This window comes from Tympanuchus pallidicinctus, unplaced genomic scaffold, assembly GCF_026119805.1.
Source record: "Tympanuchus pallidicinctus isolate F22 unplaced genomic scaffold, pur_lepc_1.0 scaffold22, whole genome shotgun sequence".
Taxonomy (NCBI): domain Eukaryota; kingdom Metazoa; phylum Chordata; class Aves; order Galliformes; family Phasianidae; genus Tympanuchus; species Tympanuchus pallidicinctus.
Genome location: NW_026294739.1, coordinates 40,943,354 through 40,966,897, shown reverse-complemented (window position 1 = coordinate 40,966,897; position 23,544 = coordinate 40,943,354). Strand labels below are relative to the sequence as shown.

The 23,544-nt window shown below is 51.6% G+C and overlaps 2 protein-coding genes across 5 annotated transcripts; both read right to left on the bottom strand.

Moving 5' to 3' along the window:
• Positions 1–499: 499 nt before the first annotated feature.
• TPPP3 (tubulin polymerization promoting protein family member 3) lies at positions 500–2,498 on the bottom strand. The gene is made up of 3 exons (XM_052685438.1): positions 2,152–2,498; positions 1,317–1,470; positions 500–1,173 (listed from the first exon to the last, which is right to left on the bottom strand). Exons 1-3 carry the CDS (start codon positions 2,337–2,339, stop codon positions 985–987), a joined length of 531 nt encoding a protein of 176 aa, XP_052541398.1. The 5' UTR covers positions 2,340–2,498; the 3' UTR covers positions 500–984.
• Positions 2,499–5,028: 2,530 nt separating this feature from the next.
• On the bottom strand, positions 5,029–23,542 carry ZDHHC1 (zinc finger DHHC-type containing 1). Of its 4 annotated transcripts, none has more exons than XM_052685417.1 (11): positions 23,347–23,542; positions 21,396–21,608; positions 19,801–19,862; positions 18,623–18,724; positions 17,831–17,955; positions 17,396–17,554; positions 14,435–14,547; positions 10,843–10,931; positions 9,491–9,584; positions 8,034–8,142; positions 5,029–7,419 (listed from the first exon to the last, which is right to left on the bottom strand). In XM_052685417.1, the coding sequence occupies exons 2-11, from the start codon at positions 21,606–21,608 to the stop codon at positions 6,905–6,907; spliced, it is 1,581 nt and encodes a 526-aa protein (XP_052541377.1). In that variant the 5' UTR covers positions 23,347–23,542; the 3' UTR covers positions 5,029–6,904. The 4 variants fall into 4 exon arrangements, with proteins under 4 accessions (XP_052541377.1, XP_052541376.1, XP_052541379.1 ...); XM_052685416.1 differs by lacking the exon at positions 19,801–19,862 and adding an exon at positions 19,337–19,512; XM_052685419.1 differs by lacking the exon at positions 23,347–23,542 and having other exon boundaries at positions 19,801–19,917; positions 21,329–21,399.
• Between the last annotated feature and the right edge of the window lie 2 nt (positions 23,543–23,544).

Here is a 23,544-nt window from a genome sequence, read left to right as displayed (position 1 = left end):
AAAGGGGCAAGGACCCTGGACAAGGGGCACAGGCAGCCCCACAACCCTCGTATGAGCTGCTCGAAGCAGAGCTGACACCCTCAGCCCATCGCCGCACCAGGGAGCGATGCCAGCACCAGCCCAGGGTCAGCCCACAGCCTCCTGCCTTTACAGAGGGCGGTGCAGAGGGATGTGAGCTGGCGGGCAGCCGAGCCGTGAGCAGCTCCTGCAGCGCTGTGAGCAGCAGCCCGGCGCTCGGGCAGTGCTGACACTGCGGGCGTTGGGGTGGCAGCGCCCTGCCCCAAGCGCCACCCCAGCTCAAGCGCGGCTGCTTGCTTCCCAGGGATGGTTACCAGGAGCCGGCGGTGTGTTTGGTTGCAAACAGAGCGGGGGCCGGAGCCAGGCGCTGTGTTTGTGCCTGCGGTTGCTCAGGCAACTCGGGGCCAGCCAGGAAGCGAGCCCTGAGGCTGGCTGAGAAGGACAGAGGGATGGACAGACGGACGGAACCAGAGGCGGGGTGTCAGTGCGGAGGGGGCTTTATTGCGGGGTGACAGCGCGGGGCTGCGGCATCCTTTGGTTCAGGCTCCTTGGGGGGCAGTGGGAGCCCACGTGGGTGCAGAGCTGGGGGCTCGGGGACCTTTGGTGGCGATTGGACCCCATTCTGGGAGCTGCGCTGGGAGATGGGACCCATGGCAAGCGGCATCCCGATGGGGCGATGGGGCGATGGGAAGGCTGCGACGCCAGGGGTGGGGAGGGTGGGCTGCGGTTCCGCAGGGCCTGAGGTAGGGAGGGCCGAGGTGCCGGCAGGGCACCCCATGGAGCAGCTCTGCAGAGGCAGGGGGTGATGCACGAAGGACGGACGCGGCGCTGAGACGGAGCCCGGCCGCTCGCCCGTCACATCCGACATCCCGCCAGCGTGGGGCCGGCCCCGGTGCAGCCTCCCAGGCCCTGCGGCCGTGTCCCGAGGCCGACGTGACCGAAGGCGGTGGGCGCGTGGGGCAGTCCCTACTTCTTCACTTTGGCATCGTAGGTGCCCGCGTTCTTGTAGGCGCTGACGTAGCCGCTGTTGTCCACGATGTTCTCCCGCCCGCTCTTCCCCTTGCCTTTGCCCGTCTCATCGAAGCGCTCCTTGTGTGACCCCGTGTACTTGGAGGTGTCAGTCAGCCGCTCCACGGCGCCCACGTTCTTGGCTTTCTGCATGGGGACGTGGGCGCAGCGGATCAGCCAGCATCCCGACCCCATGCCTGTTCCTGACGCCCACCGTGAACCCAAACCCGAGCCCATAGGGCTCCCACAGAGCACAGCCCCATCCTCAACCCCGTGCCCCCCGCTCTCACCGTGACGCCCACATTAATGGGCTCCTTCCCAGCCACCAGCTGGCAGATGGCCTCGTACGCCTCCTCCTTGCCCTTGTCCTTAAAGCGCTTCGGGGCCAGCTCCTCCAGGGCCTTCTTGAACTCCTCGTAGTTGATGACACGGGCTGTCTTCCCTCTGCAAGCACCAAACATATGCTGTGAGCATCACCTTGTGCTGGTCCAAGCCGCATGGTGAGGACCCCAGAATGCTCTTCTCCCAACCTGGGGTTCCTCAGCCACCTCCAAAACGCAGTAGGGCTGCACTGGTCAGGACAGATGGGCTTTGCAGCCCCGTGGTGTTACAGCCCTCTGTACCTAAACCTCACTGGGGATTTGGGCACTGGTGATGAGATGGTGATCTGTCATCATTGCTTCTGACCTCCCCTCATTGCCCAGCTTGGCACAGAGCTGCTGTGCTTTGTTCTTCCCCAGTGGCATCACTTCGGTGCCCAAAGTCACTTGGCTCCAGCTGGGAACAAGAGAACCCAGACAGCAGTGATGGGGGAGCGGCATCCCCATCCATTGTCACTTTTGCACCCTGGTGCAGCACTGATTGCTACCACATTCACAGGGACCACAGAAGCATCCCCAGGTCAGAGCCCTCCCTGAGCTCAAAGCTGTGCCACACCCCATTGTACAGCCCTGAGCATCCTCCTGTTGGGATGCTGGATGAGAAGCTGGGTTCCCACCTCCTCTGTGCATGACTCAAAATCTGAGCTTCAAAATCTGAGCTTCCCATTCTGCAGATTTGCACTGATTTACAATCAACACCCACTGCACCATGGAGAGGCACGGGAGACCCCAACCAGTCACTTACTTCACTTTGGAGAACACGATGTCCACGTCGGTGCCGGTGACGCTTTTGCCGTCGATGACTTTGCAGTCCTTGCACAGCTTGGCCCAGTTCTTCCCATTCATCTCCTGCCCCGTGGCCTTGGTGTCGCCATAGATGGCGAACTTGCGGAAGCTCTCCTCCAGCGATGCCATCTCAGAGCTCCCCGCCATGGTGCCGCAGGACGGGGTGGAGCGGCCCCTCACCGCCGGGATGCTGCCGACGGCTGAGAGATGTCTTCGGGGACGGCGGCTTGGGATGCGAGCGCGACAGCCCACCCCGGTCCTGGCCACCACCCTCTCGCAGTCCTCAGCCGGCTCCCAGACCCGCGTCCGTCGCCAACGCGGGTCCCCCCCCCCCTCCGCCCCGTTCCCCTCCCGTTGCCCAGCGACCGTCGCTAAGGGCAGGGCTGCGTTGCCTAGAGACCGTCGCTAGGGCTGGAAGGCGCGGCCCCGGGGGATGAGGACCCCTAAGGGAGGGTTCGGGATCCTCGGAGCGGTCCCGGCCCCGCGGTGCCCCCCGCCCCCCGCCGGCTCCCGGCGCCTGTCCCGCTCTCACCTCCCGGTGCCGCTCTCTGGGCGCGGCCGCCGCCGCCGCCGCTGTTTAAGGCCCCGCGCTGGCGCCGCGCCGGCCCACGGCTGCGGGAGGGGCTGCGGGACGGAACGCGGGGCCGCCCCCTCCCGCCCTGCCCGGACCGACACGCGGCCGGAGGTGTCCGCCCGCAGCGGCCGTGCGGGGGGAGCCGGGAGGGAATGGGAGCGGGGGGACCTGGCTCCGCTGTGACACCCGGAGCCTCTCCTGGCTCTACGAGAAAGGACCGGCAGCTCCATCCCCGCGTCCTCCCTCTCCCGTCCTTCCTCCCTCATCCTCCATCCTCACTCCTCCATCATCAAAGGCTGGAAAATCTCTCTCGGATCCCCGACCCCCCCACTGCCCACGTCCCTCAGTGCCACATCCCCGCGGCTCTGGGACGCCTCCACGGATGGTGAATCCTCCCCAGCCCTGGGCAGCTGTGCCACTGCCTCACCGCTCTTGGGGAGCAGAACTGTCCCTAACACCCGAGCTCCTGGATGGGGGTCCACGGAGCCATGCTGAGAGGCAATAAGAAGCTGTCGCTGAGTGGCAGCCAGGAGGAAGTTGGATGTTTCTTGCTATTTTCTGGATATATTTTTTTAATCTCCTTGGAGACTAAGAGAAAAGCAGAAATGCTTCTATTGCCAAGCACCCACCGAGCCTTCCTCCTCTGCCCACCTCGTACTGCTCTTGTAGGCTGGAGGTCATCTGGTCCAATGGAGAGCCCAGAGCAGGATGCCCTGGAGCACATCTCACAACGGACACCCCAGGGACTGCTGAACATCTGCTGGGATGGAGCTCAAAGAGTCTGGGCGGCCAAAGGGTGGCAGCCGAGGGGCGACACATCTGGGTGAACAAGGGCTGGCACATCTGGGGAGCCAAGTGAGAAGGGCCCGGAGCCGAGCCGGGCCTGCTGCCCCATCGCTGCCCCACGGGCCGGGTCGAGCAGGTCAGGTTTCGGTTTCTAAGGGCCGGGGTTTGTTGTGCGTTTGTTGTCACTATGACAGCCCTGTCAAAGCCAGGTCCTTGTTGGCTCCTGCAGCTCCTCACACAGGAAGGAAGGCCGGGAGGAGGCCGGGGCTCAGGCTGGAGCCAGGCAGGAGGTCCCACGGGCCGAGCACAGCCATGGCTCCGTGCCCAGACCCCGGGGACTTTCCCCTTCTGATGATTTCCAGAAGGGATCGGGGTGTTCCCAGCACCGTGGAGCAGCGCTGGTCCGATGCTCACCCTGGTCTGTGCCAGGCGTGCATCCCACCCCAGGTCACCTGCAGGATGCTGAGCTCAGAGCGCAGCCCAAGCAGGGACGCGCAGCCCCTGCACCCCATCCTCCTCCCGTGGGCACTGCCAGTGATCCCGGCCCACTGGGGAGCAGCGGGGTGGGATGAGGTTACGTGGGAACGCCGCTCCTATAGAGCAAGTTGCTACAAAACAGAGGGAAGTGTTTCAGAGGTTGTGCAATATGTATATGGTAACCCTGGAGACAGCTTGTCCAGAAGGCATTAGCGGGGCTTAGCTGTGTCTGACAGCACACGCGGTGTGCAGGCGTGCCCAGCCCCGCTGCTCTGCCCCACGGCGTGAGGTTTGGGGCACAGGGGTCACAGCTTCGTCCTCCTCCCTCATTCGGGCGCTCCCAGCACGGTCACATCAAAGGTGTTTCCAAAGGAAGGTCACCCTGACTTCAAAGAGAAGACACCGCATGATGAAAGCAAAGGGGTGGACGGGGCCGTGATTTACAACCCGGCGCTGGGAAGGGCCCCAGAAAGCTGTCAGCATCCTGAGGACGCGCCGCTCGTTCCTTCTAAAAAGCTGCAGTGTGTCCTGCTGGAGCTGGGCAGCCCGGGGCACCGCGTCCTGCTGCTGGGACAGCCTGCTGCGGGGGGCAGCTCAGATGCTGAGCGGCACTTCTGGACATTCTCCTGGGGCACAGCAGCTCTCCTGGGAGCTGAGGACATCCCAGCGTCACCATTTCCACTCCTGGATGCACAGCACGCATCCTTAACGCCCAACACACCCAAGTCAGACACCTCTCACACACACAAAGTCCTGCTATGTGCAGAGCAGAGCCCACGCCGTGGCACAGCCCGTCCTGCTGGCACACAGATGGCAGCACTGCGCCCCCCCAAAACCCCGTGGGCTTCCCAAAGGCAGCCCTTCTGAACATCCCCAGAGCCATCCACAGCCAAAGGGCAAAGCCTGGTGGGCACAGTGCTGGATGGCAGAGCTGGGCATCACCAACAGGGCGGCGAAACGAACGGCTGCCAGAAGTAAGAAAGAGGAAATTATTTAGCAAAAGGGCATAGAAAACTTTATTGTGGACAGAGCTAATAAAGAGCTCCGTACATAACTCTGGGGCTGGTTCTGCAAGGGCAAAAGAGAACACAGAGCTACTCAGGGGCGCCTGCTGGAGATGGATGTCTGATGCTTCGTGAGTAAGGGCACAGCTGGCCTCAGAAGCCCACCTACTGCAGGCTGCAGCTCCCTTGGATGGCAGCAAACAGGCAGAAACAGCAGGGAGGGATGCCCATCCAAGCACACAGGACACTTCGCAGGGGTCATTCTCAATCCCATGGAGATGTTTAGCAGCACAGCTCAGCTCTCTGTCCCTTTAGTACAATAAACTCCTGGTCAGAGAGCCCAGAGACGGCCCTGGAACAGGACGTGCTCTATAGAAAGCAGCTGGATGCTCAGCCATCGCCTGCGCCTTCCCTTCCTGAGGGAACTGGGCCAGCTGCTGGCGCTCAGGGCACGCAGCCCTCCTCGTCATACCCAGGCAGGGGCTGTTAGACGTGGTGCAAGCAGCCAAGGTGGCAACCACAGCTCTGGGTGGTGGCCACAGAGGCCGTGCAGCTGTCAGGTGAGGAACGACGCCAGGCACACAGCGCTGCTGGCCAGGTGCAGCAGACTGCTCCGCTGCTATCCTGGGCTCTGGGGGAGCTGGCTGCTAGGCAGATCTGGGCTTCCTGGCAGCCCGGCCCCCAGTGCTCAGTCAGGAATGCAAAGCAAGGCATGCTGCCCACGGAGCAGCACAGGCTTTGCAGCCCACATCGCCCTCTGCTCTCACCACCACCACGGAGCGGCTCCAGGCCCTGGATCCTGGTGTCAGGTGTGGGATTTTTTGCAATACAGAACATCCACGCTTGGGCTGTGGGTTAATACTGACTTGGCAAGCCCAGGAAATGAAAAGCTTTTGGGACCTGCTGCATCCTCAGAAGTTTGTGATGAGAAAGCTGCGCTGCGGGGCACTCCAGGCTGCTGGACAGATGCAGCTGAGCAGGTCAGACCACACTGCTTTAGAGTACGTGCTGGTGAACTTGGCTTGAAGGTGCACAGAGGAAAGTGGTGCAGGGACAGAACAACCCTCAGGTCACTCCCTGACTACCAGCTGAGGCGCCCTGCCATGATCCAAAGCCTGGGTTGGGGAAGATGGAAAATCGAGTTTTTGGGGTATCAACAGAGAGTGGAGATGCAGCCTTGTTTTACCCTACAGCATTAAACTTACTGCAGTGTTGGTCTGCAGAGCGTCAGGAGCACACAGCCCTTTCCTATGGAGAATGCTCTGCTTTAGCTCCCTCTGGCAACACGTCAAAGCACTCACCTCACACAGCCCTGGGCACTTCTCTAGCTGCAAAACCTGCTCCCCTTGACAAGGAGAGTGGAACCAGGCTTGGGGCAGTCCTAGCTCCGAAGGCAGCAGCCATAATCATAGAATTGCTCAGGTTGGAAAGACCTGAAAAGATCATGGAGTCCAACCACAACCAAACTGCCCTAACGACCCTCTGCTAAACCACATCCCTGAGCACCACATCCAAAAGGTTTTTAAACACACCCAGGGATGGTGACTCAACCGCCTCTCTGGGCAGCCCATTGCAGTGCTTAACAACCCTTTCTGTAAAGAAGTTTTTCCTGATATCCAATCTAAACTTACCCTGGTGCAACTTAAGGCCATTTTCCCTCACCCTGAGAGACGATGGCAGTGCAGAACACGATGCAGCAGGGCTTTTGCTGCCTCTCAGCTAAGCGTGCTGGAAGTTGGACAGCATCACACCCAGGGACGCTGCTGTCACCAGAGAATGAATTGCTGGAGCGAAAACCTTTGAACAGCAGCACACAGATAGAAAAAGAACATCTTGCTTCACCCCCAAAGGCTGCGGCTTCGGAAGGACGGTCACTCGGGCACTGCGGTGTTTGTCCTCACGTCCTTTAGGCAGGGATCATGCCTGCCCAGATGCTGTTTGCTGGTGCATTTTCTGTGCTGTGGCTCAGATGTGCTCCCACCAGCTCGGGGCTGAGAGACACGAGGTTCTCCACTGCTCTTACTTACAAACACAGCAGGAGTCTTAGAAAAAAGTTCCAGATCTCGTTCCACGCCTCTGTCTCGCTGGCAGCTTTTCCTTTTCGCCTTGTGCCCAGAATAAAGACTCTTCCCTTTGCAGCGTTTGGGATCAGGTGTGGACAGGGGGCAGCGCCGAGCACTGCTTGAGCTGCTCTCACAAGGGCCGCGAAGGGCTGCGCTGCCCAGGTGAGTCTGAGCCACAGGGATCTCATCCATGGACTCGGCAGACTCGGAGTGATAATCAGCTGGGGGTGCTGCTGCCTGCACTGCAGCAGGCAGGGGGATGGTGGGCACCAGGAGGAGAGGGCTGGGGGAGGAGGGGGCGGCAGCAGCTGTGGCTGGAAGCTCTGCAGATGGAATGAAAGACACAAGGAAGGTCAAGGAGGGAAAGGTCCGTCAGCCCTGCAGATGTCAGCTCTGACACGGCCCATCCAGCAGCTGGGAACCACTCAGCACGGCCCCCTCAGTGCTGCTGACACAGCTGCTTAAGCAGCCTAGCACTGTTTATGAAGATGCACATTTCCCTCTTGCTCATTTCTCCTTTAAAAACGAAAGCAGTTCCATGGTACAGCTGCCACCACAGTTTTTTTTTGCTGTGCCTTCCTCCTCAGGAGAACAGAACTGAAATGAGCACTACTTCTGTTTAACTGTGCTGCTGCAGTAACACCTTGAGTACAATGACTGGGAGCTTCTCAGCTACCTCAGAACTAACAGTTCCATGTTAAAAGCATGTTTAAAGCTGATACAGAGCAAGGAAAAGCTGGCATCACAACCCCATTAACCCTGCACAACACAGATGCTTCCAAATAAAGTTTATATCTGCTCTTCTCCAGGGAGTTTCCGTTCTTTGCTTTTTTTTTTCCTTGTCTCTACTTTCTAAAAGCAAGTTTGTATTAAATCCTTCACATTTCAGTGAACTGGAAGAGTTACAGAGCAAAGCAGCTGGGTGCTGCACACTCACCTGACTGGGGACCTGGAAAAGAAGCCCAAGTTCCAGCATGTGGTTTAGATCTGCTCTCCATCACTGAGGAAGAAGTCCTTAACATCTTCTTCCTCCTTTTTTTCTGTCTCTGTGAAAGCAAGAAGGCAGAAAGTCACACAGCACGTGACATAGCAAGAGAGAGATACCAAGATGGCCCTTGTCCAAGATACAAGTCTAGCAGAGAAGGATTTTTTTCTTATCATCTGGATGACAAAATTGATTAATGAGCTTAGAGGAAAAGAGAGCACCACTATCAGCCACCGAGGAAATGGGGAGAGCATCTGGATGCAGGTAAATGAATTCTAAAAAGCAGAAAACATCCCTTTGGGCAGCTATTTCATGCACTAAAGCCTCACACCCACGCACGCCTTATTCCTCTGGGCAGATGCTTTAACCTCCAATATTTGAATGCATAAGCTGCTGGATTTTGCTGTACAGAAGCACATACAGGTGTGTGCAGTCACTGAACAGCACTGGAACGGAGAGATACGGTGCAAGGCTCCACGTGTTACAGCTCAGCTGCAAGTCTGAGAAGAATGCATCTGCTCACGTGTGGGAGCTGAGGCAGGAGAGCACTGTGTGGATGCAGCCACCACGGGGCACAGTCAGCCCTGCACACACACTGAGCCCTGCACACACACACAGCCCTGCACACACACACAGCCCTGCACACACACACTGAGCCCTGCACACACACACAGCCCTGCACACACACACAGCCCCGCACACACACACAGCCCTGCACACACACACACTGAGCCCTGCACACACACACAGCCCTGCACACACACACAGCCCTGCACACACACACACTGAGCCCTGCACACACACACAGCCCTGCACACACACACACTGAGCCCTGCACACACACACAGCCCTGCATACACACACAGCCCTGCACACACACACACAGCCCTGCACACACACAGCCCTGCACACACACACACAGCCCTGCACACACACACTCAGCCCTGCACACACACACACTGAGCCCTGCACACACACACAGCCCTGCACACACACACACAGCCCTGCACACACACAGCCCTGCACACACACACTGAGCCCTGCACACACACACAGCCCTGCACACACACACACAGCCCTGCACACACACACAGCCCTGCACACACACACACAGCCCTGCACACACACACACAGCCCTGCACACACACAGCCCTGCACACACACACACAGCCCTGCACACACACACACAGCCCTGCACACACACTCAGCCCTGCACACACACACAGCCCTGCACACACACACAGCCCTGCACACACACACAGCCCTGCACACACACACAGCCCTGCACACACACACAGCCCTGCACACACACACACAGCCCTGCACAGCTTGCATCAGGGCGAGTTTTCCTCATGCAGCCTGATGGATCACCATCAGAGAGCAGAGCACACGGAAGGACTCCTGCTTACCTGCACGGGGGCCGCAAAGTGAAGAGATGGGAGGTCAGGAGAGGAGCTGCATTCAGGATCGGCTTCGTTGGTGTGGGCGTAGAGCTTTGAAAAGCTAAATACAGGCACATCAGATGCTTCCCTCAGACACTGCTGAACTGTGATGTCCACCTTTCTTGCACAGAGCCAGCTTCAATGGGGCTAAGGCAGCCCTTGCTTTGCACTGCACGCCCTGCACGACTGCAGGGTCGCTGCTCTTGCAGCTGTGCACAAAACACCAAGAGTTTCCTTCCTCAAGGACATGAGTTAATAGGCAAGGCTTAATTAAGAGACAAGGATGCTGTTTTCCAGTGACTGCTCACCTCATGTCATAAAGTGCATTGATTCATATCGTCATTCACACCTCCTGACAGCCTGAAATCTTACAATGATACTGAGCTCAATACAGGAACTGTGGGACAAAACCAGAAGGTTGAGCTGGCAACAGAAGAAACCCTTTTTTGTGATGCAGTGGCTCTCAGCAGTGCATATTATCAGTGCTCTGCACCATCACCTGGCTTCCATACAGAGCCAAAACTCGATTTTGAGAGAAAAACCTTATGGCCTGAGAAGAGAGATTCCAATGTGGGGGCAGTAAATGGGCACAGACACAACCTGAAATGTTTTTTTCAGCCTGATTCCTTGTAATTTACTTGAGAAAAAAAAATTCTAGGGAGTCTGGAAATGGGCCAAGGCTGGATTTTCTGACACAAAGCAGGCTAGGGCACAATGCTGAGCAGGTCACTCGACCAGCTGATAAATTGAGACACGGCAGCAAAAATGCCCAGAGTCAGAGCACATTTCAGTGCAACCCCTTTCTACCTTGTACACCTCATCCTTCAGTTAGCCCTCTTGCTAAGAGCCTCAGCCTTGTCAAGGATGTGAGCACACACAAGGTACAGTGAGCTACTATGTACAATCACCTCTCAAAGCCCAACAGCAGAGCATTCAGTTTAATTCCAAGACAACCCAGATACTCACTCAGAATGAGTGAGAGCTCACTCCAGAGCTCTCTAAGCCTGAATCACAAAGTCAGCAGGCTTTCTCATTTCAGATGCTCACAAAGCAGACCACCTCCTTCAGTCACACTGCAGCAAGCTGAAGTGGAGCTCCCAGATCTATTTCAGGCAGCTTTAAAGTAATTTTATTGTAAAACTCTAGTTCCAGGAAAGTTATTGTCCCAGAGGAAGGGAGGTAAGTACTCCTGCATGTATTTGCCCTGCTGAAACTCAATGAACTCAGCATGTCTTGGTTGAAACACTGGTGCTCCTTCTGCTCTTTAGACTGCAGGGATGATTTCCCATTCAGCACACACACGTCTCTGGGAGACTCACCATTTCTCTGAATTGGCTGCTGAGAAGTCCTCTACCTGAACACCAGGGTTTGTATGGCCAGGGTTAGTAGTTGAAAGTAAATCTGCTTCCTGAAACGACCAGACAGAGAGAATTCACATTTTCAGAACAAGAAGGACACACAGGGGAGAAGGATTTTCACTACAGGGGTGTTTTCTGCCTCCCCCACGCCAAGCATTTTGTCATTGCAGCTACCACAGCTGAAACTCAGCAAAGGATGTGGCACTGCTATTTTCAACTTGCATACCCTTATAAGCATAAAAGAAGGCTTGACAAAGAAGCCCCCTAAATTCAAGTATCCGAATTACAGAAAAGGGCTCCTGGTTCTCCCCCAAAAGCACTCAGTTGGGGTGGCTGAAAGACCACGTGATGGATCTGTGATGATGCTGCCTCATGTAAGGCAGTAAATATGAAAGCCAACTGTAAAGAGCTGCAGAAGACTCCTGTAGTCTTGAGTTATGGGCTCATAAAACAGCATGTGAAACCCCTCAATGCTACACAGAGAAAAGAAGAAATTACAAGATACAAAGGGAGTACAAAGCCTCTGACACACATTGCCAATGCTGCCAGAGGGCACTGGGGACAACATCCCCAGCAACACAGCCAGCTCATCTTTGGTCACTCTTCTTCCTGTGCCAGCAGAGAGACTTCCCAAATTACTAGTTGCTCTCAAAAGCCTTGGCATGGAGATCTGGAGTCCCTGTACTCATGTAATTGTAGATAAGAGAGCTGCCGAGCTGGAAGGAGTTCAGGCTTGTTGCATTTTGTAAAGTGCTCTTACTTTAATTGGTTTTGTAAACGTAGGAAGAAATTTGCAATTGTTTTATAGGTGCTGGCACCAAACTGAAGGAAATTGGTTCAGCAACCTTAAACATTAGAATTTTGTGGTCTGAGAATTGTACTGCTGGGGGCTCACTAAGAAAAGCAGAGCTCATCCCAGTGCAGGATTAATGGTCTGCAGATATTTCACAACGAATTTGTAACTCAGATCATCAGTTGTCACTGCCTGAGCACCAGGTGTACATGAGTTGTTCCTCAGAGCTCCTTGGAGACCAAATTCCTAACGCTGACACACCAACCTCATGCACCTGAGTCACAAATGAAGGAGATCAGCCACAGCCTCGTGTCACTGTAAGCAGGGGGAGATGCAGGTATTCCTTGCACAGCGTGCTGAAATAGCTGCAGCAGGAGATATTCTTGTGAGACTGTGCACAGCAAGGGGAAATCATCAGGATTTGATATCCACAGCAAGCAAGAAGGACCGCAGGCTTGGTATTTCAAAGAAGGTTAACAAGATGCATCTTGAGGATAGCACAAGCACTGCTTTCCCAGAATGCGAGAGAAGAGCCTTTTAAAAGTCCATTTTGTGCATTTTGGCCTTTTAAATTATGCATAACCAAAGCAGCTGCACAGAGAACACAACCCATCCGAGCTGACAAGCAGGAACAAATGGAAGAAGACTCGATGAGTAGAAAATGCAGCATTCTCTCTGCATGATGAAAGCACAGCACAGAGCCCCAGCATCCCTCAGCTCCCACACAGCTGGGCAGCTGCCAGCCTGATGGAGCTGCCCCTCCCCATCAGCTCACTCGGGTTCAGCTCTTAGCCCTCCTGCAAACAGCCCCACTGAAACCCCAGCTCCCAAAGCTCAGTGCCACCTCACGACCGCTGGCCACGCTCAGGTCTCCTGTAATCCTTTAGCCTGAACATAGCCAAAGGCTGAACCAGCACACAGGCTTAAAGAAGGCTTCAGCAAAGTGGGAAATGCATCTCCTCTTACTCTCTGTAGTTAATGAACAGTTAAGACAAAGGTGGGAAGAACACAACTTCTATTTGATGCTTGCAAGATCTTGGATCAGTTACAAAGGGCCTCTGTGTTCAAGCTGAAGGCAGCAGTCAATGCAGCTTACACAAGGCGAGTCACTTGGTGTACTCCTACCCCATGTATTTGTTTGTGTTTATCTCTGGTTGCTACGAGAGGAACAAGGAAAGTCTGGGGGTTAACAGTGCTCTCAACAATGTTACTGGGCATCTTCCAGTCCCCACTGCTCCCCAAGGTACTGACTGCAGCAGGGAAACAGAGCTCCTTTTCACCCTGCTGCTGCAAGCCTCAGATGAACCGTACTCACAGCTTCTGGACAAGCAGCCGTGCAGACAGGAGAACACAGCTGAACAGCCTCATCCCAAACGGAGGCACACACAGCTCACCTTTCTCAGGTATATTTTCAGCTGAGATTAAAATCTGGTAACCAGGAAGTTTCGTTACTGCTTTAATGGTCACGGTAGGCAAAGCTGTGTGAGACAAAGCGCCAAACATCCTCGCTGTTATGGAAACCTTCCTTCAAACTGAAAGTTCAGATTTCCCAGCAGGGAACAAAAAATGTATATGAGAAGCTGAGGTCTCCACATTGCACAGAAAGGGAATTAGCTCACTTTCCCTCTTCCTTTGATAGGGAAAAGCCATTAATGAGTCCAGCGAGACCCCAGGACCAATTCACAGAAGATGTGGACTAAGCTTGGAGTTAATTAGTTTCTTATGAAATATAAAACTAGTTATATAGAAGGCAACTCACTCAACTCATAAAGCTAGATAGAGTTACAAGGGCTTGCAGAATCCCAGAATAATTTAGACTAGGAGGAACTGGAAGTTTCTACTCAGCTCCCCCATCCAAACCAATACAAACGTTCAGTCAAATTTTGAGCCCCCCGGGGACAAAGCTGTCCTGCAGCAAAATAAATGACACCCAACCTTTCCATGAGACTATCAGCCTTATGTATTGCACTGCACAGTGCAGCAGGACTGAGGAGTCCTTTGCAGCAATACAGATCAGCATGGTGGTAATCACAAGGACCTCAGCGCTGTGTAGACTCATCTCAAAGGAAAACAAAGCTTCAAAGGGTCGTTTCTGAACAGGATTGATGCTCTGTTCTTTTTCCAGATAGTCAGACTAGCCCAAACGAGCTGCCTGATGATTAACCTCAGTTTCTCCTGCTTTGGAATCTCTCATTTTCAGTCCTGACCTACAACACCACGCACAGAGACCACCAGAATGCACACTGCCACCAAAACAGATGGTCCTGTCCTTTCCAGAGACGGGACCTTCCCACTCTTCAGTCATCCTCTTTCATGCTGACACAAGCAGTTATGTGACTGCTTGGTGAACCAGATGGGAGGGAGCTGGCCCAGCTAAACACTACCTCAACTATCTTTCTTAATAAAGTTTCTTCTTACCCAGATGAGTTCCCCCACCCTGTTCACTGCATGACTGTAACAAACAGCTGCGTTGGCAAAGGAGAACAGACAGCCCAGGGCCCAGAACAAATGGTGGAAGAAGAGAGTGGGTGGGATTGATTTGTTTGAAAGCAGTACTTGCTAATGCCTGAAGTGCTCATCAAGTTACAGACCGTAGGCTCTCTCACATCCTACTCACATCTCTGCTCCTCAGAGGTGCTTCCAAAGTCCTATCTGGAGCAGCTGCCTCTACAATTGGAAGCATACAAAATTGAAGCAAGCTCTACGCAGCCGACGAGTGAGGTTGTTCCATGGGAAGTGGATTGCAAGTGCAGCAAGTACCTGAGTGGGCACCACCTGGGAGGGACAAGGATCCGGCTGCTTGTCTGCTTCTTTGGCCTCTTGCTGGGCACGCTGCTGCAGGATGTACTCGTACGTAGTCAGTTTGTTCCACACTGGGAGGAAAGAAAGAGAACAGCTGTCAGTGTGTGAAAGGCCACTCCTGACTGCACCGACAGCTCACAAACAGCCTGAAAAACTCCTCGTTTCAATGGCAACTATAAACACGAGAAAACTGACACTCCAAGCCAAAAGCACCTTTGCACTGCTTGTCTTACTGTATCCTTTACTGTTGTCGTCACAGTGCTCAGTTAAATGTCTCACACACACGTGGTGCTGCCTTTTGTGTGGCAGAGATTCATTCAGCTCATTTCAGAGCAAATCCATTCTTCATATGTGATACTTGAAAGATCTGCGTTGCGTGATGAGCAGTCATACGTAGAAGAGAAAGCCAGCAGGTTGGTGCAGCCCAGAAGGAAGACTGAGATAATTAATGTCCAAAACAGCGAGCACGAGATGCCCATTCATCTTGTGCCAAACAGACTCAAAGTTTATATGTGCATGAGTTTATGAGCTCTTAACGTCCTGCAGACACAAACATCTGCTTCCACGAATGAGCAAAAGCAACTGACATTTCTGAGCAGCTTGCTTTCCTCAAGAGACTCCAAACATTACAGGGATTCAAAACTAAGGCGTTCGTCCCCTCATGATGTCGTAGTATTTTTAGAACACAGAAGCCAGAAATGGATGCTGCAGCTTCTGGCTGCAGTCTGGAAGCATTACTCCTGTTTACAGTAGCATGTAGTTAAATCAGACGCTCAGGATGTGGGACATCTAGGCTAAAATCTTTGCTGTGCCTGAATTCATTTGTTCCACTTGTGCCTTATCCCTCAGAACCACGCTCCAGACACACAGCTACACTGCAGGGAAGTGGGGGAGAGCAGAGGCAAGCAGTGGCCTTAGGAAGAAAAAAGAATCCAAGATGCATTTGGCCAGGAAGTCAGACGATAAAAACAAATGCAAGTCTGCAGCCAAGTGATCAGAGAATGTATTTAATGAGGAAGGTGCAGAGTGCTGGCAAATGCTAGAAGAATTGCATCTGTATGCATTATTTAAGAAACAGAACATGGGTACAAACCATTCTTGGGTTAGAATTCATTGGTTTCTGCATACTAAGCAGAGCAACTTCTGCAATATTGTTAAATGGCTATTTAGTCAAAAGCACTGCATTTGGCAGACAGCACTGCAGCACGTCATTAAAAAGAAAACCAAACACCTCTCTGCAAACTTCCCACGTGCCATGCTTCACCGAGTGCCTCTGCAACTGCATCTCAGTCAAGATGTAACTGTGATCACACGGATCAACTGCCTTGAGAACAACCTACTGTGACAGCAGCGAGTAATTAAAGCCAGGACAGCCATTCTGAAAAGATCACATTAAATTGGGTCACAACTAAAAGTTAATTTGCCTTCAAATTGGTCCTGAAGGAGGATAAACAATTCACATCTAGACAACAATAAAAAACATCAGAGCAGAACTGGGTTTTACACACAGAACATTTCTGCTTGACGAGAGGAAGAGCACCGTTATCCCAAGGAAGGAGCACCCTCTGGTGGGAGCTGTACGGGCAGACAAGGTAACGTGCTGCAAGGTCAGCGCTGCACAGAATAACGCTGTCTTTTTCAGCCAAAGGAAACGTTCCCGGAGTTGCCCCAGCACTGCGAGGCTTTTCAGTCTTTAGTCTGTAGTGGTAGATCAACCTTGAAAATCTCCAGGCATCACCATTAACCTGATAAAAGTCAACTTGTAATTACAAGAAAGCAAAATCGAGGTCTGTGACCCATCTGGAACTGCACTGGTTTGTGCTGACCTTGTTTGTGTTGGCTTCTGTCTCACTGTTACAGACAGCCTAACGATCCACCTCTCTTCCAGCACATCCCTCCTTCCCTAGTTTTGACCCCACTGACTTCTGCAAGTGCAGGATCTTCTCTCATCATGACTTACAGAATGCAAACAGCACAGGCTCCACTCCAGACAATGACAGGAAAAAAAGCTATTTGATGACCATTTGCACTTCCAGACCAAAACTGTCCCTCCTGATACAGCACCAAGTAGGAGCCCTAATGAGGAGCCTTTCTGAAAGCTTCTCCCTCTGAGTCCCACAGGTCATTCTGTGTCAACACAGCACAACTTCCATAATGGGATCTGATCTGGGAGTTGGGCTTCTCACCAGAAAATGAGACCAGAGAAACAGGATCTCTTGTATCACAGAAGCACTGGCTCTAGAGAATGGCACTGCACATGTGAGTGCACCTTGCTCACATCATGCTGTGTCTCAGCTGGTAAACCCTGCAGCACCAAATGGCATTACACAGAACCAGCTGGGATGTTCTACCAACCTATAACCACAGAAAATGTGACCCAGATAAGCTTCTTATGGACTACATAAAATGATATGCATTTTTAGATAAAGTCTCTCACTATTATACTAGCCAAGAACAGTTTAGTTACAATTCTTCTTTTACTTCTTCCATTTAAGATGCCATCATTTAACCTTCAAGACTTACTTGCAACTGTCCAAACACCACATTCTGGAAATGGCTACTGATGCAGTTCAACAAGTGAACTCTAAGTTTATCTGGATTCTAAAGTCTTGTATGCTTTCTAAGATTCAGCTCTGAATGAAGGAAATTGTATTGATAGAATTTCTTACTAGAAATTTCCAAGATAATGACTTAAAAATGCTTCTGAGGAATCTGACTCAGGCTGGAAAAGGCTTTTCACTGGCTCCAATCCACCTTTTGCAAAGACACAAAATGTATAAGGTTAAACCCCCTACGTTCTACCTCTTGAGTGGTAATCTTGTAGGTTTGTAACATGGATGAACACACAAGGAATGCAGAACAAGCAGCAGCTGAAGAAAAACGAAACGGAGATGCGGATGAGAGGAACAGAATACTTACTAAGATAGATGTGAAAGGTCAAGAGGTGGCCTAGCAGGCTCACAGTCACCAGGCTCAAAAGAATGAAAGTCCCAGCTGAGAACAAAATGGCAGGTGCCCGAGTCTCAACAGGAACAGCAGGCAGAAACACAAACCAAACATCCGTGTGGTTCTTCAGACCTGTAAAACAAAAGCAGCAGGAGGTCTGCAGGCTGTCCATGCAGTGTCTCAAACTCAACTTTACAGCTGGAAATATTTTGTAACTCAAAATGGGTTGCAGGCCCATTATGCATGTGAGGCTTAAGAAACTTTGTGCTGCGAGGCTTTTAGGAAGAGCAGTTTAGTGGGTGCAAGAAAGAGACATTCCATCACTGAGCAGACACTTGTACAACTGAAGGAATAAGGAATGGGAGAAGAAGAGGCCCCCCAGAGGAGACCAGGATGCACTGCTCTTACCTTCATAATGATGGTCAGAACGAAGCATCGTGGGGTTAAGGAAGAACTCAACAAAGATGTAGAAAGCAATGAGCAGCAGAAGCCCAAGGCCCAGGATGGCAGACACCACGCTGTTCAAAAAGAACCTGCCAAAGAAGTGGGAACTCTGAGTGCTCCAGTAACACCACAGACGCAATTCAAGAGACAGATATACACAGCCATCCCTTATTACTGTGGCATTTTCATAGATGCCTTGTTTCATGCCCTAACATAACTGAAAGCCTTGAAACAACTGTAGTTAGAAAGCAGTCAAATGTATGTGTGATAGAAAAAGAGCCCCCTGCACAAAATCTCAAGGCAGCACATCGTGGCACTGAGCAGTAACAACTCTTTGCTCCACATGTGGCTCCAGTGCAGCAGAGTGAGCAGAGAAGCAATAATCAGCGTGAGCCTCCTTATTCCTTACCTTAAACCTGGCACAGATCAGATTTGCGTGTGTGCTGCTGCCAACTGGCAAATCTTGGAGGGAAAGCAGACAGTTTGGATTCAGAGATGGGAACAACAGCACGATCATGGACCTATTCCCACTCCAGTTATCACAAGCACTACGGACACCCACTTAACATCCCATCATGTTTTCCTAATACCACGTAAGACAACCAAGTTTTCTGTTTTCATCTGTAGACATTTGACTACTAAGCATAGGGATTTTATCCCTGGTTAAGTGGTTCTGTGTGGCTGAGAGCAGATCAGACTTCTCTGGGGATATTATTTAGGCAGCGATGTGTTCCTGCCACACTGCCAAGCCCTTACCAGTAATTCCTCTCTCCCACACAGTTGTTGAGCCATTTGCAGTGGTGATCAAAGCCACGCACACACTTGTTGCAAGATCCACAGTGCTTCGATTTGGCACTCCTGCCAAAGAAAAGGTGGTGTTAGAGAGGCATGCCTTTACCAGGGACACAAGTACAGGGGAGCAGAGCAAGCAGAGAGCCTGGGAACCAACCATATCTACAAGAAGAAGAATTAAATTCCCCAACATAATGGCCGTTTTCACTATTGCTGGACCACGATCCCAAACACTGCAAAGTTTGCTTTTTTTAATGCACTGTGTGATTTCTAGTTCGGAGATCATTGTTTTCTTGTTTTCAAACCTAAAGCAATTCTGCAGACCCTCACCTTACAACCTGCCCTCCAGGCATTTCTGCTACCACATTAGGATCTAGCCAAACACAAGCACACACATCCAAGCTACACGCTGTTCTCAGATGCAACACCAACGTCCAGGTAACAAAGAGCAGCAGAGTCCTCTCCACACGACATGAGAGCAATAAAGTCACACACAGGACCACGCTCACATTTGACAGTGGACGCCTACCCAGGGAATGAGGATTCACTGGCACTGCAGAGCTAAGAGCTTCAGGAACTCGACTTCAACCTCACAGCCTAACAGTAAAGAAGCGTCCAATGGCAAAGTGCAATGGTGAAGAAGAAAAGATTAGTAGGAAGAGAAGAGAAGATACTTACACATTTACATCACAGACATGGCAATGATGGTTTTCAATGACATGTGCATGCTGATTACGATTGAAGGTGGCCAGAGGCCCTAGATAGTTTTTTTCTCGCACTTTTGCATCCGCAGGATCAATGGAGACTGCAGTAAGATGAACAACTAAATGGTAGATAAAACACACTCCTGGACACTGAAGCACACAGTTAAGGATTGTAGGAGTGATTTATATTTGGGTATAAGTATTATTCTTAATACACAAAGCCCACGGAGACAGGGAATATACAGATTATAAATTACCATAAAACTGATTACATTAGTCTGAGCTTTATTAACAGAGAACTTCACCTATCTCACTGTAACTAACAACCTCTGCTCAATGATAGTTAAATCTACAGGAAAAACTCCTCACAAAGTACTGTTCTGCCTCACGGGAATGTCCTCCCTCGCACAGGAGTTTTTAAAGTTTACCTTTACTTACCAGAATCTGACCCTATGTGCAGCCTGACGGCGTAGGTTCACGCTTCTCAGTCCATACAGAATCTTTGGAAAGCAACAGGCAGTTAAGGCCATGCACATGCCCCTTCAATAGACCAAACTTTCAAAAAAGAGAGAAAAAAAGTCACATCAAGGAACTGGCACTGAACACCTTGCTTTCCTCTTCCTTCAGAATCCCAAGGAAGAGGATCACCCCTATCAACTACAGTCCTACAGGATTCACTGACAGGACGTGTCACTTATATCTCAAAACATCACCTGTCTGAATGCTTCTTTACAAAACCCCAGTCACGAGGCAGAGCAAATAAGCTTTAGAAGTACTTTTGATCAAACCTCAAGTGACTGCCAATATTTGCAAAGAAAGCAGCAATGTTATGTGGATGCCCCATCCCTGCAGGCATTCAAGGCCAGGCTGGATGTGGCTCTGGGCAGCCTGGGCTGCTGGCTGGTGACCTGCACACAGCAGGGGGTTGGAACTGGATCAGCACTGTGCTCCTTTGCAACCCAGGCCATTCTATGATTCTATTTCTGGTAAACCAATGCACACCAGAGCCTGCTTCTCCATACACTGAAATACACAGGCATGCATGCAACGATTAATCTTCCTGCTTATTTGCTACGCAACCAGATATGCACATCATTGATCCTATTAAAGTCTATGGAAAACACAGTAGCGTGGTAAGGAAAAAAAAAAGAGGCATTAGTACTAACAGTACTAGCAGTAAAGCTCTGAGTTATGTTGCTTTGATCAGTTAGAATGACTTTAGATTGAGTTATGATGATATGAGGCAGACAAACTTACAAAGCTTGAGGCACGATGATACCAAGGATTTCAAGAAGACAGGTAGATGAAAAATAACTGCGAGCTGATAATGTTATTGATGACTGAATCATGCAGGTTTAATGAAAACTATTAGCAAAAGCATCAGAATCCCAATAATATCAAAGGCTCTATGGGCATACAAATTCCAGATGCACAAATGATAAGTGCATTCATCAGGAAGATCTTTTCAGAACTCTCCCCAACATTCTGTCTATAACATTTCTTGATTACCTGGTTCTGCTAAGGAAGCTGTAAATATGAATGGTAAAGCAGGCTTCTGCTGAAGGATTTTCTTCTTTCCAGTTACAGAACAATGTTAAATTTTCTCCTTGGTTTGCACTACAGTAAGACTGACAGCAATCCTGGAGACACACAGCCCCACACTGCAAACAGCAGTTCCCTAGTTTTCCTATGCCCTCTCTGAAAGCCTGCAGCACACTTGTAGAACAACATAAAGACAGAAGCAGATGTAGATGGAAGAGCTTGGGGGGCAAAGCCTTAAAAGGGAGTAACGACAGAGACAGGTAGAATGTTAATGATCTTATCAAGCTCTTATCAATGATCTTATCAAGCTCTGGAGGAACAGAAATGGTTCCAAAATAAGTGTTTCTTAGAGACAGGAGAAAATCAACATTACGGCTACAGCTCAGAAAAAGATTCTGGCTAAGCTGTTTTCTCCTATGCTCACCACTTGTTTTAAAATGTCCCACTGGTAATTCATTACAGCTCCTGTTCTGCTCTCGACCAAAGGATACGATATAGCCAGCGGGCAGCCAGTGGAGGGGCAGAAGAGGAACCAGAATTCCAAAGCCAACCAGTGCAAAGAAGAGGTACAGCAGCCAGGTAATGATCTGGAAAGGGTGCAGAGGCCAGCTCCAGCCATTTCTTCGAGCACGTTGGACCTTAGGACCAGCTTCACCCAAGTTCTCTGGAGCTGTCTTATTAGGAGGTTTGTCGCAGATGTTCATCTGTAGAAATAAAAAGAAAAAAGAAAATATTGATATAAAAGAATTCTGACTGAGTCCTGATCCTAGATCCAACATCTCCATCTCCAACAAAGTTGGAGACCAGGACAAGCATTTGAGGGAAGACTTCTCTCTGCAAAGCGGATCTATAGGAACAAAAGGGGAAAAATAATTACACATTCTAAAAGCAAGTGTTGATATCTGCATGAAACAACAACAAGCCAAACTTTCAGCTAAGGGAGACTTCCTTCCTTCACAGAAAGTTTTGACAGTGTTTGAATGGATCTAGGCCAAAATCAAGTAAAAGGAGCATAGGTGGGCAGCCCAGAGACAGAGCACGATATGCTCTTGTTTGGGAACATCTTCATTTCAGACAGCTGTTCCAGTCGATGGCAGAACAAATCATAGACTCACAGAATGGCCTGGGTTGCAAAGGAGCACAGTGCTGATCCAGTTCCAACCCCCTGCTGTGTGCAGGTCACCAACCAGCAGCCCAGGCTGCCCAGAGCCACATCCAGCCTGGCCTTGAATGCCTGCAGGGATGGGGCAACCTGTTCCAGTGCCTCACCACCCTCTGGGTGAAAAACTTCCTCCTAATATCCAACCTAAACCTCCCATCTCAGTTTAAAACCATTCCCCCTTGTCTTATCACAATCCACCCTCACAAACAGCCGTTCCCCCCCCTTCCTAAATGCTGCCACCTGACTCAGATATGCCATGCTTTCCTTCCAACTGGTGAGGAGAAGTGAAGTGAAAGCAGGTGGCCCTCCTGGAGCACATGAGATGGAATCACAGCTTCAGCACTACACAGAAACAGAGGCACCTTTGTCAGCAACAGAGTGGAAAGACTAGAAACTGAACAAAAAGTGAGCAAAAAGAGGAAAAAGGAATTGCACACAACACCGCTGTAAGGCCAACTGTTGCTAGAAGAACAAAACAGAGTTACATATGCAGGGCACCCACACAGCAAGCTGCCAGATTACTGAGCTGCCAACATGAGAAAGCAAGATTTGATTGCAAAGACAAGTTATGAACCATAACCTGGGAAGTTCTTGATGTCTGAGTGTTTGCACAACAGCTATGACAAACAGATGCTATTTCAGTTTGTGTTGAACTGTTATTTGCAGCTCTCTGCTTGCCACTGAGCCGGGCTGTGCTTTGAACAGAACCTGCCTTGCTAAAGAAATGCATCCATTATGCATTCTGTGGGACTGCAGGGTTGGGCTTTTCCGGGTCCCTGGGCACAGGAGCATGCTGAGAGGCAAGGAGCAGAGGTCTCTGGCTCGTTACTGTCACAATTTGACGTTGTCTCGTGTCATTGCTGTCATTTTGATAACGGTTCCAGTGCCAGAAAATCTCAAAAGGCACTGACTGCAACCATCAGAGCAAGCAGGGCGGCTCAGATACAAGATCTGCTTGCATCAGTGCAAGCAAAGGGCTGGAAATTACTGCTACAGAACCAGAGAACATCCCGAATGGAAAGGACCCTGGTGGCCACGAAGCCCATCGCCTGCCCACACAGCAGCCAGGCGCTGCCCCACGGCCTCAGCTCCGCAGTGCACAGCCATTAACCCCTCGTTAACCTTCGGCACCGCTCCCGTTAAACCCTCTGATCTGCCCGCGTCTCTCCGCAGGGCCTCTCAGCGCTCTGCTCCCAGCTGAGTCCCGTCAGCAAACCCGGCACGTTTCTCGCTCACGAAAGCACGGCGCGCACCGCGCTGCCGAACGGCTCCGGGCTTACTCAGTCAGCGCTGCTCGGAGGCCGCAGGTCTCCCCGTGCAGTCCGCACGCAGCGAGGCCCGAGGCCGAGGCAGGCGGCGTGATAGAGCCGGGCGCCCCGCGTGCCCCGTGCGGCCGGGACGGGGACGGGCCCGGCCCCGCAGCTTCTCGCCTAGAGAAGCGAGAGCGGCGGGTCAGGCCGCTGGGCCCGTCGCCATGG